General features: G+C 36.6%; 2 protein-coding genes across 2 annotated transcripts; one reads left to right on the top strand and one right to left on the bottom strand.

Annotated features, from left to right (window-relative positions):
- Window positions 1–1,186: 1,186 nt before the first annotated feature.
- LOC122761747 (hyaluronan synthase 3-like) lies at window positions 1,187–8,860 on the top strand. Its single transcript, XM_044016999.1, has 4 exons — window positions 1,187–1,313; window positions 1,391–1,941; window positions 2,411–2,512; window positions 7,190–8,860. The coding sequence occupies exons 1-4, from the start codon at window positions 1,220–1,222 to the stop codon at window positions 8,117–8,119; spliced, it is 1,677 nt and encodes a 558-aa protein (XP_043872934.1). The 5' UTR covers window positions 1,187–1,219; the 3' UTR covers window positions 8,120–8,860.
- A 2,296-nt stretch (window positions 8,861–11,156) lies between these two features.
- Window positions 11,157–15,026, bottom strand: LOC122761749 (chromosome transmission fidelity protein 8 homolog). Its single transcript, XM_044017001.1, has 3 exons — window positions 14,841–15,026; window positions 13,925–14,048; window positions 11,157–11,491 (listed from the first exon to the last, which is right to left on the bottom strand). The coding sequence occupies exons 1-3, from the start codon at window positions 14,858–14,860 to the stop codon at window positions 11,237–11,239; spliced, it is 399 nt and encodes a 132-aa protein (XP_043872936.1). The 5' UTR covers window positions 14,861–15,026; the 3' UTR covers window positions 11,157–11,236.
- Between the last annotated feature and the right edge of the window lie 89 nt (window positions 15,027–15,115).

The following is a 15,115-nucleotide window of genomic DNA, read 5'->3' as shown; positions in this document are numbered from 1 at the left end:
ACAGCGGAACACCAGTGGAAGCACAGGAAGTGACACAATACGTTACCGCCCCACACACCACAAATGTGTGCAGTAAAAGTACAAACATGTGCAGTAAAAGTACAAACGTGCAGCAGAACCACAAATGTGTGCAGTAAAAGTACAAACATGTGCTGTAGAACCACAAATGTGTGCAGTAAAAGTACAAACATGTTTGTAAATGTACAAACATGTGCAGTAAAAGTACAAACATGTGCAGTAGAACCACAAACATGTGCAGTAAAAGTACAAACATGTGCAGTAAAAGTACAAACATGTGCAGCAGAACCACAAATGTGTGCAGTAAAAGTACAAACATGTGCTGTAGAACCACAAATGTGTGCAGTAAAAGTACAAACATGTGCATTAGAACCACAAACATGTGCAGTAAAAGTACAAACATGTGCAGTAAAATTACAAACGTGTGGAGTAAAAGTACAAACATGTGCAGTAGAACCACAAATGTGTGCAGTAAAAGTACAAACATGTGCAGTAAAAGTACAAACGTGTGAAGTAAAAGTACAAACATGTGCAGTAAAAGTACAAACATGTGCAGTAGAACCACAAACATGTGCAGTAAAAGTACAAACATGTGCAGTAGAACAACAAACATGTGCATTAAAAGTACAAACGTGCGGTAGAACCACAAGCTTGTTCAGTAAAAGTACAAACATGTGCAGTAGAACAACAATCATGTGCAGTAAATGTACACTCATGTGCAGTAAATGTACAAACATGTGCAGAAGAACCACAAACATGTGTGCAGTAAACATGTTCAGTAAAAGTACAAACATGTGCAGTAGAACCACAAACATGTTCAGTAAAAGTACAAACATGTGCAAGTACAAACATGTTCAGTAAAAGTAAAAACATGTGCAGTAAAAGTACAAACATGTTCAGTAAAAGTACAAACATGTGCAGTAAAAGTACAAACATATGCAGTAAAAGTACAAACATTTGTAGTAAAACAACAAACATGTGCATTAAAAGTACAAACATGTGCAGTAGAACAACAAACATTTGCAGTAAAAGTACAAACATGTGCAGTAGAACGTGTGCATTTCTTTAATATGTGAAAATGTTCATGCTATTGAACTCCTCATGTTCGTCCTCCTCCTGCTCCTCCTCCTCCTGCTTCTCTTCCTCCTGCTGCTGCTCCTCTTCTTCCTCCTGCTCCTCCTGCTCCTCCTCCTCCTCTCAGATGCCCTCCCGCTGCAGGACAGTGTTGAACATCGTGGTGACCACCCTCTTTGCTGCAGTGGTCCTCTTCACCGTCCTGCTGGCCTACGTCACAGGTGACTGTTTCATTCACAGAGATGAAGGTTTGACCTCCTCATCCTCACTGTGTGTGTGTGTGTGTGTGTTCACAAAGGTTACCAGTTCATCCACACGGAGCAGCACCACCTTTCCTTCGGCCTGTACGGTGCCTTCCTCTCGCTCCACCTCTTTCTTCAGAGCCTCTTCGCCTTCCTGGAGCACCGGCGGATGCGGAGTCCGGCTCGACCTCAGCACCTCCGCCGCTCTGTGGCGCTCTGCATCGCCGCCTACCAGGAGGACCCGGATTACCTGAGGAAGTGCCTGCGCAGCGTCCGGCGAATCTCCTTCCCTGGCCTGAAGGTGGTGCTGGTGGTGGACGGGAACCGGCCCGAGGACCGTTACATGATGGACATTTTCCAGGAGGTGATGGGTGGTGCCGACCAGGCTGGCAGTCTGGTGTGGAAGGGAAATTACCACAGTGATGGAAGCGTCAGAGGTGGAGTTGGAGGCGGAGGGAGGAGCATGGTGCACATGGAGGAGGCGGCACGAGTGGCTCGGCTGGTCAGAGGTCGACGGTACTCCTGTGTCATGCAGGAGTGGGGCGGGAAACGAGAGGTGATGTACACGGCCTTTAAAGCTTTGGGAGACAGCGTGGACTATGTTCAGGTGAGAGAGATCAGGATTAATACTTTTCACAATGTCGTCATTTAGGCAACTGTCTCGTTTAAGAGTCTGTGCTACAAGTTCTGAACCATTCTGTCAACAAATAATTTGCCTTCATCCAAAACAAGAGTTTCACATGTCCCTTGTTTGTGTTAGTGTTGCGTGGAAAACCACGTCACCACAGCTGTGACGGTAAAATCACTGATTCTCTCTCTGGGCTTTGGTGTTGGAGAGTGAGCGGTGAATTCATGAATGAGTTCTTAGCTTCTTAACATTCCAAAGGCATGGACCTGCATCACAAAGTCAACTTGTTCTTCAAGGCCAGCTGGTGCTGTCACTGTGGGTCAAAGGTCATGTCCACAGAGCTGACCTCAGGGTTGCTAAGCAGATTTAATGAAGCAACTGGGATCACTGTGTGTGTGTGTGTTTGTGTGTGTGTGTGTGTGTGTGTGTGTGTGTGAGTTGTCTCCAGGTGTGTGACTCAGACACAGTTCTGGATCCAGCCTGTACCATTGAGATGCTAAAGATCCTGGAGGACGACGCCATGGTGGGAGGAGTCGGTGGAGACGTACAGGTAAAAAAATGTTAACACAGAATGTTTTCCTCTTCTCCTTCAGATGATGACTGACTGACTACTTATAATTCCAAAATCTTCTTATAATTCCAAAATCTATTAATAATCCCCAAATATACTTATAATGCAAAAATCTACTTATAATGCAAAAATCTACTTATAATTCCAAGACCTACTTATAATTCCAAAATCTACACATAATCACAAAATTTACTTAAAATTCCAAAATCAATTTTAATTCCAAAATCTACTTATGATTCCTTATTCTACTTTTAATTCCAAAATCTACTTATGATTCCAAAATCTGCTTTTAATTCCAAAATCTACTTATAATTCCAAAATCTACACATAATCACAAAATCTACTTAAAATTCCAAAATCTACACATAATTCCAAAATCTATTTATAATTCCAAAATCTATTGATATTCCCAAAATCTATTTATAATTCCAAAATCTATTGATATTCCCAAAATCTATTAATAATTTCAAAATCTACTTAAAAATTCAAAATCTATTTACTATCCCAAAATCTACTTATTATCCTATTTATAATCCCCAAATCTATTTATAATTCCAAAATCTATTTATATTCCTAAAATCTATTAATAATTTCAAAATCTACTTAAAAATTCAAAATCTATTTACAATACCAAAATCTACTTATTCTCCCAAAATCTACTTATAATTCCAAGATCTTCCAAAGTCTATTTATAATTCCAAAATCTACTTATAATTCCAAAACCTATTTGTAATTCCAAAATCTATTTATAATCCCAAGATATATTTATAATTGCAAAACCTATTTGTTATTCCAAAATCTATTTATAATCCCAAGATATATTTATAATTCCAAAATCTATTTATAATTCCAAAATCTACATATAATCACAAAATCTACTTAAAATTCCAAAATCTACTTAAAATTCCAAAATCAATTTTAATTCCAAAATCTACTTATGATTCCTTAATCTACTTTTAATTCAAAAATCTACTAATGATTCCAAAATCTGCTTTTAATTCCAAAATCTACTTCTAGTTCCAAAATCTATTTATAATCCAAAAATATACTTAAAATTCCAAAATGTACTTAAAATTCCAAAATCTTTTTATGATCTACGCATAATTCCAAAATCTACTTCTAATTCCAAAATCTACTTATAATCCCCAAATCTATTTATAATTCCAAAATCTATTTATAATTCCAAAATCTACTTATAATTCCAAAATCTATTTATAATCCCAAAATCTATTTATAATCCCAAAATCTACTTATATTCACAAAATCTACTTAAAATTCCAAAATCTACTTAAAATTCCAAAATCCTTATAATTCCAAACTCTACACATAAATCCAAAATCTTCACATAATTCCAAAATCTATTTATAATACCAAAATCTACACATAATTCCAAAATCTACACATAATCACAAAATCTACTTAAAAATTCAAAATCTATTTGCAATCCCAAAATCTACTTATAATTCCACGATCTTCAAAAATAAATATATAATTCAAAAATCTGCTTATAATTCCAAAACCTATTAGTAATTCCAAAATCTATTTATAATCCCAATATCTATTTATAATTCCAAAACCTATTTGTAATTCCAAAATCTATTTATAATCCCAAGATATATTTATAATTCCAAAATCTACTTATAATTCCAAAATCTACACATAATCTACTTAAAATTCCAAAATCAATTTTAATTCCAAAATCTACTTATGATTCCTTAATCTACTTTTAATTCCAAAATCTACTTATGATTCCAAAATCTGCTTTTAATTCCAAAATCTACTTATGATTCCAAAATCTGCTTTTAATTCCAAAATCTACTTCTAATCCCAAAATCTACTTAAAATTCCAAAATCTACTTAAAATTCCAAAATCTTTTTATGATCTATGTATAATTCCAAAATCTACTTATAATTCAAAATCTACACATAATCACAAAATACACATAATCACAAAATCTACTTAAAATTCCAAAATCCTCTTATAATTCCAAAATCTACACATAATTCCAAAATCTACACATAATTCCAAAATCTACACATAATCACAAAATCTACTTAAAATTCCAAAATCCTCTTATAATTCCAAAATCCTCTTATAATTCCAAAATCTACTTAAAATTCCAAAATCTATTTGTAATTCCAAAATGTACTTATAATCCCAAAATCTATTTATAATTCCAAAATCTACTTTTAATTCCAAAATATATTTGTAATTCCAAAATCTATTTATCATCCCAAGATCTATTTATAATTCCAAAATCTACTTTTAATTCCAAGATCTATTTCTAATTCCAAAATCTATTTATAGTCCCAAAATCTACTTATAATTCCTAAATCTACTTATAATTCCAAAATCTACTTTTAATTCCAAGATCTATTTATAATTCCAAAATCTACTTATAATTCCAAAATCTATTTGTAATTCCAAAATCTATTTATAATCCCAAGATATATTTATAATTCCAAAACCTATTTGTAATTCCAAAATCTATTTATAATCCCAAGATATATATATAATTCCAAAATCTACTTATAATTCCAAAATCTACACATAATCACAAAATCTACTTAAAATTCCAAAATCTACTTAAAATTCCAAAATCTACTTAAAATTCCAAAATCTATTCATAATTCCAAAATCTACATATATTCACAAAATCTACTTAAAATTCCAAAATCCTCTTATAATTCCAAAATCTTTTTATGATCCCAAAATCTACGTATTATTCCAAAATCTACTTATAATGCAAAAATCTATTTATAACCCCAAAACCTACTTATAATTCCAAAATCTACACATATTCACAAAATCTACTTAAAATTCCAAAAGCCTCTTATAATTCCAAAATCTACACATAATTCCAAAATCTTCACATAATTGCAAAATCTATTTATAATTCCAAAATCTACACACAATCACAAAATCTACTTAAAATTCCAAAATCTACTTAAAATTCCAAAATCCTCTTATAATTCCAAAATCTACACATAATTCCAAAATCTATTTATAATTCCAAAATCTACTTATAATTCCAAAATCTACTTATAATCCCCAAATCTATTTATAATTCCAAAATCTATTTATAATACCAAAATCTATTAATAATTCCAAAATCTACATAATCACAATCACCTACCAAAAATTCAAAATCTATTTGTAATCCCAAAATCTAGTTATTATCCCAAAATCTAGTTATTATCCCAAAATCTACTTATAATTCCAAAATCTCACATGATAATCACCAAATATTCTTATAATGCCAAAAATCTAGTTATAATTCAAAATCTAGATTATAATTCCAAAATCTATTTATAATCCCAAAATATAATCCCTTATAATCCCAAAATCTACTTATAATTCCAAAATCTATTTATAATTCCAAAATCTACACACAATCACAAAATCTACTTAAAATTCCAAAATCCTCTTATAATTCCAAAATCTACACATAATTCCAAAATCTATTTATAATTCCAAAATCTACTTATAATCCACAAATCTATTTATATTTCCAAAATCTATTTATAATACCAAAATCTATTAATAATTCCAAAATCTACACATAATCACAAAATCTACTTAAAAATTCAAAATCTATTTGCAATCCCAAAATCTACTTATAATTCCACGATCTTCCAAAATCTATTTATAATTCCAAAATCTACTTATAATTCCAAAACCTATTTGTAATTCCAAAACCTATTTGTAATTCCAAAATCTATTTATAATCCCAATATTTATTTATAATTCCAAAATCTACTTATAATTCCAAAATCTACACATAATCACAAAATCTACTTAAAATTCCAAAATCTACTTATAATTCCAAAATCTACTTATGATTCCAAAATCTGCTTTTAATCCATATAATTCCAAGATCTATTTATAATTCCAAAATCTACTTATAATTCCAAAATCTACACATAATCTACATAAAATTCCAAAATCTATTTATAATCCCAAAATCTACTTAAAATTCCAAAATCTACACATAATCACAAAATCTACTTAAAATTCCAAAATCTATTTATAATTCAAATATCCTCTTATAATTACAAAATCTACTTATAATTCCAAAATCTACTTATAATTCCAAAATCATTATAATCACCAAATATTCTTATAATGCCAAAATCTAGTTATAATTCCAAAATCTAGTTATAATTCCAAAATCTATTTATAATCCCAAAATGTGCTCATAATCCCAAAATATAATTATAATCCCAAAATCTACTTAGAATTCCAAAATCTATTTGTAATTCCAAAATCTACTTATAATCCCAAAATCTATTTCTAATTCCAAATTCTTTTTATAATCCCAAAATCTACTTATAATTCCTAAATCTACTTATAATTCCAAGATCTATTTATAATTCCAAAATATACTTATAATTCCAAAATATACTTATAATTCCAAAATCTATTTATAATCCCAAAATCTACTTATAATTCCAAAATCTACTTTTAATTCCAAAATCTACTTATAATTCCAAAATCTACTTTTAATTCCAAGAACTACTTATATTCATTTGATCATCTGTCAAATGTGTTTTCACAGAGGAGTGTTGTGGAGACAGTGTCAGACAGAAAACTGTGTAACAATGATAACCATGAACAATGTTTCCACTTGTGATTGAAATCTTCTGCTCCTCCAGATCCTCAACAAGTACGACTCGTGGATCTCCTTCCTCAGCAGTGTGCGATACTGGATGGCCTTCAACGTGGAGCGTGCCTGCCAGTCGTACTTTGGCTGCGTCCAGTGCATCAGCGGCCCTTTGGGCATGTACAGGAACTCCCTGCTCCAGCGCTTCCTGGAGGCCTGGTACCACCAGACCTTCCTCGGCTCCAAGTGCAGCTTCGGCGATGACCGCCACCTCACCAACCGGGTGCTCAGCTTCGGCTACAAAACCAAGTTCACGGCGCGGTCGCAGTGCCAGACGGAGACGCCGACGCAGTACCTGCGCTGGCTCAACCAGCAGACTCGCTGGAGCAAGTCATACTTCCGCGAGTGGCTCTACAACGCTCTGTGGTTCCACAAGCACAGCCTCTGGATGACCTACGAGTCTGTGGTCACCGGGTTCTTCCCCTTCTTCCTGGTCGCCACCGTCATCCATCTCTTCTACCGTGGGAGGCTGTGGAACATTCTGCTCTTCCTATTGACGGTGCAGCTGGTGGGGATGGTGAAGGCCACCTACGCCTGCTTCCTGCGCGGCAGCCTGGTCATGATCTTCATGTCCCTCTACTCCCTCGTCTACATGTCCAGTTTGCTGCCCGCCAAAATCTTCGCCCTGCTCACCATCAACAAGGCCGGATGGGGAACTTCGGGCCGCAGAAAGATCGTGGTCAACTTCATCGGCGCCGTGCCCGTCACGCTGTGGACTCTGGTGCTGCTCGGGGGTGTGGCCTACACCGTCTACTGTGAAACACAAGAGCCTTTCAGCGAGACCGAGAAAGCTTTGCTGATAACAGGGACGATCCTCTACGCCTGCTACTGGCTGGTTCTGCTGTTGCTCTACCTCGCCATCGTGGCCAAGCGCTGCAACAAGCGGGAGGAGCAGTATCACCTGCCGTATGCTGAGGCGTAGACGCGCACATGAACCCAGAGACTGCGGGACACTTGCGCGAGGTAAACCAAAGGTCCTTGTCCACCGCATGCACTGCTGGAGGGAGGAGCCATGAACTGGAAAGCCACGCCTTCATCACTGGTGCTAAAATACAAACAAACCCTTGACATGACTGTAGCTCCGCCTCCTCTCACATCATTCTCTCTAAAGGTGCTGCCAACGCGGGGGTTTTACGTTTTTAAGGGGGCAGTGTGGTGCTTTCATGGATTTAAACAGACAAAATGAGGAGTTTCTTAAGCGAGGAGTTCATGCTAGCGTGTTTACGACTTCCTGGTCACAAAAGTTGGAGAAATTAAATCTGAATCTGTGTTTTTATTTTATTTTTTTCTTATACGAAACCTATTTTCTTTTTCTCCATGATTTTATAATCTTAACTGAATATGGAAAGTGTCGCAGCGCATGTGAGTCGTCACATTCTCGCAAGAAAACGAGCACTCGACGCAGAGGAAGTGAAGACAACGTCGACCTCCATTTTACAGTCACAGAGGTTTAAAGACTGACTTTACGTTGAAATTTATTCATTTTTCATTCAAATTCATTTTAAAGTTAGGAATTGATTATGTGCTGCGCTTGAATAATTATGGGATGCAAATAGAGCCGTGACAATTAGATAAGAAGATAATGATTATCTTCACGAATAATCGATGAGTAGTTTGGTCCAGAAAACGATGACGTTCTCAAACGTCTATGTTTTTGTCTACAAACACAAAATAATTCAGTTTTAATAATTTCTTTGCTTTTATAGAGCAAAGAAACAACAATTCACATTTAAGAAGCTGAAAATTGACAGAAAGTAGAAAATATTCACATTTAAGAAGCTGAAAATTGACAGAAATTAGAAAATATTCACATTTAAGAAGCTGAAAATTGACAGAAAAGAAAATATTCACATTTAGAAAATATTCACATTTAAGAAGCTGAAAAATGACAGAAAGTAGAAAATATTCACATTTAAGAAGCTGAAAAATGACAGAAAGTAGAAAATATTCACATTTAAGAAGCTGAAAAATCACTCAAAACAATATAGAATAGTTGTTGATCATTAAACAAATAATTATGTTTTTTTGAAACGTATTTCTCTTAAATGTAAACATTTTCCTGACGCTGTCCCAGGTTCCTCCCCCTCAAACGTCATGAACAGCACAATCCTCGACTTTTCCAGACAATCTAACATTCCTGAAGGCGACGTGTCCTTGGTGCTGTCGGAGTGTCATGTGACTGAGTTATTGTCGTACAAACGTCCGTGTTCTGGGGGTTTTCTCTGTATATGGTTCATTTTACATATTGTGAAGTTGCCAAATTACGTTTTTGTGAGAGTAAAGTTTGACTACTGGACTCTTTTCTCTTTAACGACATTTTTAAAACCAAAGAGGATTGATTTCATTAAAAGCGTTTTTATCTGCAGAGACGCTGTGAGTGAATCTGCTGCTCATTCATTCATAATTCACTCTTACTTTTTAATAAACCTGGAAAAGAACATTTGAGCCTCTGCACATCGACACTGTTCAATGTTTATTTTGAATAAATTCTGGGAAGTTACAAATCTTTACAAATATCATGTTTATTGACTTGCAGTACTATCACAGCCCACCAGATGGTCATGGTGCACACTTGAGTGGCTTCTGGAAAAGTTAGTGTTTGCGCCGCCATGGTTTTTCTGTCGCCCAATCAGCTGACTGTCCTCAGTGTCCTCCATTCTATGTTGTCTTTAGTTGTCGCCACACCGGTATGATGTCACATGACGCATCCATTTGGCCCCGCCCATGCCCCGCCTACCAAGTAAAGTGACAGTTCTCAGTGTAGACATGAGTCTGAACCCAGGACTCGACCAAACTGACGCATAACATGATGGAAACACGGTGCAGTAGCGTACACACACTCTCACACACACAGTCACACAGACACACACACACACTCTCACACAGATACAGACGCACTCACAGACACGTACACACTCACTCACACACTGGTGTGTGTCTTTGATCATTTGACTGAGTGTGTATGTGTCTTTGATCATGTGACTGTGTCTTTGATCATGTTACTGAGTGTGTGTGTTTGTGTCTTTGATAATGTGCCTGAGTATGTGTGTGTCTTTGATCATGTGACTGTGTGTGTGTGTGATCATGTGACTGAGTGTGTCTTTGATCATGTGACTGTGTGTGTGTGTGTGTGTCTTTGTTCATGTGACTGAATGTGTGTCTATGATCACGTGACTGTGTCTTTGATCATGTGTCTGTGTCTGCTGCTTCACTGTGAATGTTTCTCTTCATTATTACATTACATGTCACTTAGCAGACGCTTTTATCCAAAGTGACTTACAATAAGTGCATTTAAACATTTGGGTACAAACAAGAGCTACAAGTTAGTGCGTGCTTCAAGTAAGACAAACTATAAAGTGCTCGTCATAAGTGCGATGTATAAGCAAGTGCTTTGTTTTTTTGTCATCTTATTCAAGGTAGAATCCAAATAAATGTGTTTTTAGTTGGCGGCAGAAGATGTGGAGGCTTTCTGCTCCGGATGTCGATGGGGAGCTCGTTCCATCATTTACGAGCTAGGACAGTGAACAGTCTTGAGTTCTGTGAATGCCTCTGCGATTGATCAGGTTTTGATCATGTCCTGATGTAGGCTGGACCGGATCCGTTTGTAGCATGGAACACAAGCACTGGAGTCTTGAAGCGGATGCGAGCAGCTACAGGAAGCCAGCGTTCTGGATGAGCTGCAGAGGTCGTATGGCACACGCAGGGAGACCAGCCAGCCATGTTCTTCAAACATAAAGTCACGTTTTTAATCTTAATCTTTAAATGGAGCCCGTATAATCTGAAGACAATCAGTCGTGATTTTTTGTTTAATTCTCCCATGGAGCTCCTGATATTGACGGACGTGACGTCTCTTTACTTACACAGCAGAAGCCCCGCCCACCTTTACTGCGACAGAAAGATGCTTTTATTCTGTGCAAACTTTTATTGATGAACTTAAAGTAAATGTTTCCACTCAGGTCAAAGGTCAACAGTTTTAATCAACATAAAGGGGCAGTACAACAAGTCTGTGTGACCTCAGTGACCTTTGACCCCGACAGGTCTACACCTTCTTCGGGACGTTGGTGATGATGGGTTTGGGGCGGGTCTTAAAGATGAGCTTCCGTTTGACGAGTGCGGTCACGGTGTAAGACTTGGAGGTGGGGCCTCCCCGCTCCGTTTCCATGGAGATCTGCGCGTCGTCCTCTCCGGGGACGTTGCTGTCACGGGTGCTCTTGGTGAGGACAGCGAAGTGTTTCTCCAGTTTGACCTGCTTCCCGTACAGAATGTGATGTCCTACGATAAGCACTGGCACGCCCTGGTGGAGATAGGGGGAACAACAGGTCAGTGGAGGGAGGACACGCGTGCGCGCACGCACACACACGTTATTATTATTATCATCATCATTGTTATTATTATTATATTATCATCCTTATTATTTTGTTATTATTATTGTTATTATTATTATTATCATCATCATTACTAGTATTATTATTATTATTATTATCATTATAACTATCATCATTATTATTGTTATTATTACTATCAGCATTATTATTATTATTGTTGTTATTATTATTATGGGTCATTAAGGAGCAGAGCAGGGGGGTATTCCATCAAGCAGGCTTAAGGCAAAGCCAAGCTTAAATGGCCAATTCTGGCTAATATGAGTGAGAGTTCAGTTCCATCAAAGAGGGTGAGATTAGCCCCAACTCAGTAACCATGGAAACTATGACTCTGGCTAAGCCTCAACCATGGCTAAACCATAACTGTGGCTCAGGTTTCCGTTCCATCAATCTGAGCCTCAACCCTGTTCCACCAAGGTGGCTAAAGCGAATGCCAGCCAAGTAACCATGGTAACTTATGCTGCCAGGCAAACCTGGTGTGTAGCAGGCTAAAAGTGAAGCTTAGCACCATCTATGATCAAAGAATGTCCAATAGACAGAAACAGAGACACACAACTGTCATGGAATGATAAAATAATATGATAAACATAAAATATATAATAAAATGTATTCAAGAAATTATTTATACTCATAATTATATATTATCTATAAGTACATTAAAGAACATTATCACCAAAATAAAATATAATAAAAAATAAGACACAAATAAATACAAAATTAAACTAATTAGCAAAAAAATATAATAAAAGGAAATTTAAAGAGATCATCATTCTTTTGATGTAACAAGGGTTAGGGCCTCTGATTGATAGGAGACAGATGATTGATTTGCTGTCACCTGCATTTACTTACGTCTCCATTGAATTGCTTGATTTGCTAAAATGATTCTAGATAAATAACTTTTTTTTACAATCAATAGATCTGTCATATGATTATTTCCTATAGAATAACCAACATTGCATTTCTTCATGTAATAATCTACCATCAATTGTATGATAAATGTGATGAGTCATGTAAAATACTTTGATTAAATGTAGCCTATTATTATCAAAAATGTAGGCAAGGCCACTTTATATAGCACATTTTAGCACAAGGTGATTCAAAGTGCTTTACATAAAATAAAATGAAAATACAACAATTCAAGATATAGCATCTGGGACAAAATACAGCATGTAAAAATGACAATCAATCAATTCTATACAATTGGCCATGCAGGAAATAAATGAAAGCTATCCCATCGATTTGCATAACATTCATTACATTACATTACATTACATGTCATTTAGCAGACGCTTTTATCCAAAGCGACTTACAAAAGTGCATTTAAACATTTGGGTACATATAAGAGCTAGAAGTAAGTAAGAGCTTCAAGTAGAACAAACTATGAAGTGCTAGTCATAAGTGAAATAGCAACCAAATAAGAAAGACCTACAGAAGTGATACTTAGCTTAATTCCAGTAGTCCTATGAGATACCCAGATAGTCCAAATGCACACATTCAGTTGATAAACGTGATGAATATCACGTTCTAACATTACTACTAGGGCTGCCAAACGATAAAATATGGAGAATTTCACATAAATTGCAGTGAAACAATAATGCTATTTTAATTATGTTCATATGAATGTTACTTATTAGGGTTGTCTTTTTGTTTTTTGGGGATTTTCCTTTTAATTTTAGGGATTTGGTTGCATTAATAGGTCCACATAATTGATTAGTTTAAAACAAAAACCATCAAGAAATCAATTGGTAGATTATTGTCTACATATATTTTGTCCCTTTGATGGAGGATTTATAAAACATGATGATGCTGAAATACTTCATTTTCTTTGTCACTTACGCATTCAGCCTGTCGCCAATATTCTGCCACGCCACATCCCTCGCTTCATTGATTGTCGCGGTAATTGCCCTTCTTTCGGATTTTGTGGCTGTAATCCTCATATACCTCCATGAGGAGGGTTTGCTTTTGCAGATGCAGAACATCTCGGCACGCTCGTTTCCCTTGCTTTTCGGCATTTTTCACAGTTTCCGTGCTCGACTAGATTGGGCTTCTTATTTTCCCTGTGGGCGTGCACAAGTCGAGGCTTACCAGTTGAGGCCTGACTAAGCATCAGGTGGAGCCAGCTGATTTCACTTGATGGAACGGCTTGGAGCTAGATTGGGAGGTGGAGCTTAGTCAAGCTTCAAGCTTACACCTAAGTCTGGCAATTCTTAGCTACGTTGATGGAATACCCCCCTGCTGCTGTTCTTTTACACTTGTGTGTGTGTGTGTGTGTGTGTTGAGTCTAAAGCTGTGGCTGTGCTTGTTGTAGACGTGGAGCAGAGGATCAGAGTGTGGTTGTCCCTCACCTCTTTGGTGTAGAGCAGGTCTCCCATCACGTTCCCAGCCAGACCAGAGTCGTGTCGGGACACCATCTCACCCTGCAGCTCCACCAACAGCCATTCAGGAGGACTGCAGCCGTCCACGCTGCCCCTGCAGGACCACACACACACACACACACACATGGAATCAAATGTTATTAACACTTTCACACAAGACAATGCAACTCCAAGTGCTTCACAGGATAAAACATGCATGTCCAGAATGAAAGCGTTGTCTCTGTTGTGATTTCACTGTCTTGAATGACTTAACTCTACATTCTATTTTAACTTGATAGTCTAATTGTAAATATCTTTCTATATTGTACTTTCTTGGAAATAAATGTTTATTATTTATTATCTTTATCTTTCCCGTCTTTGCTGCTGTGACAATGCAACTTTCCCCACTGCGGGTCTAATAAAGGACTATCTTATATTATCTTACTTTAGAAAGTTAATATAACACTTGTGCGTCCTCACGCTGCTTTGGAAAAGGAAAGAGACATAAAATTGCTACATTTGTGAATGGGGATTTGCACAAATGTCTATGTTGGACTGCTGGACTGACAGTACAAAGTACCTCTAGCTTCAGTGAGTTTTATGTGTGTCGTCACTGTTAAGTCACTGTTGTGACGTAAGAACGTTCGTGTTCCGTGTGTGCGTCCTCACACTGCTCAGGAAACGAAAAGACACGTAAAATGTGTGAATGGGGTTTTGGTTTGGACATCTTTGTCGTGACTTTTCCAAACAGTGCTGCAGAAGAAGACAGAATGACTAAATTGACGATAATATAAACGTCCGCTTTTCTCCTTATGAAAAAACGTCAGTTTAAATCAAATTAAATTAAAATGAACATTTAAAGAAAGGAAGACTTTTGTTTTCCGCTCAAACCGCTCGTGTCTCTTACCTTATAACTATTTGAACCATCGTCCTGTCGGAGAGTTACGGCAGCTGAACACTATTTACGGTATTAACCGCAGCGACATTAAGGTCAACGCTAAATTCTTCTGTCACGAACACGAAGAAGAAGAAATAGCAAAACAACAACAAAAGCTCGAACTTCACTGACATTTCCCGCCAGCTGAAACACTGCGGTGACGTATTTCCGCATCCGCCTTTGCGTTTCCTGTCGCGGCCAAAATAATGTTTTAATCACTGTACAGAGAATACAAATGATATGTA

This window comes from Solea senegalensis, unplaced genomic scaffold, assembly GCF_019176455.1.
Source record: "Solea senegalensis isolate Sse05_10M unplaced genomic scaffold, IFAPA_SoseM_1 scf7180000014958, whole genome shotgun sequence".
Classification (NCBI taxonomy): Eukaryota; Metazoa; Chordata; class Actinopteri; order Pleuronectiformes; family Soleidae; genus Solea; species Solea senegalensis.
The sequence above is the reverse complement of the archived record's forward strand: the minus strand, read 5'-3'. Positions and strand labels throughout refer to the sequence as shown.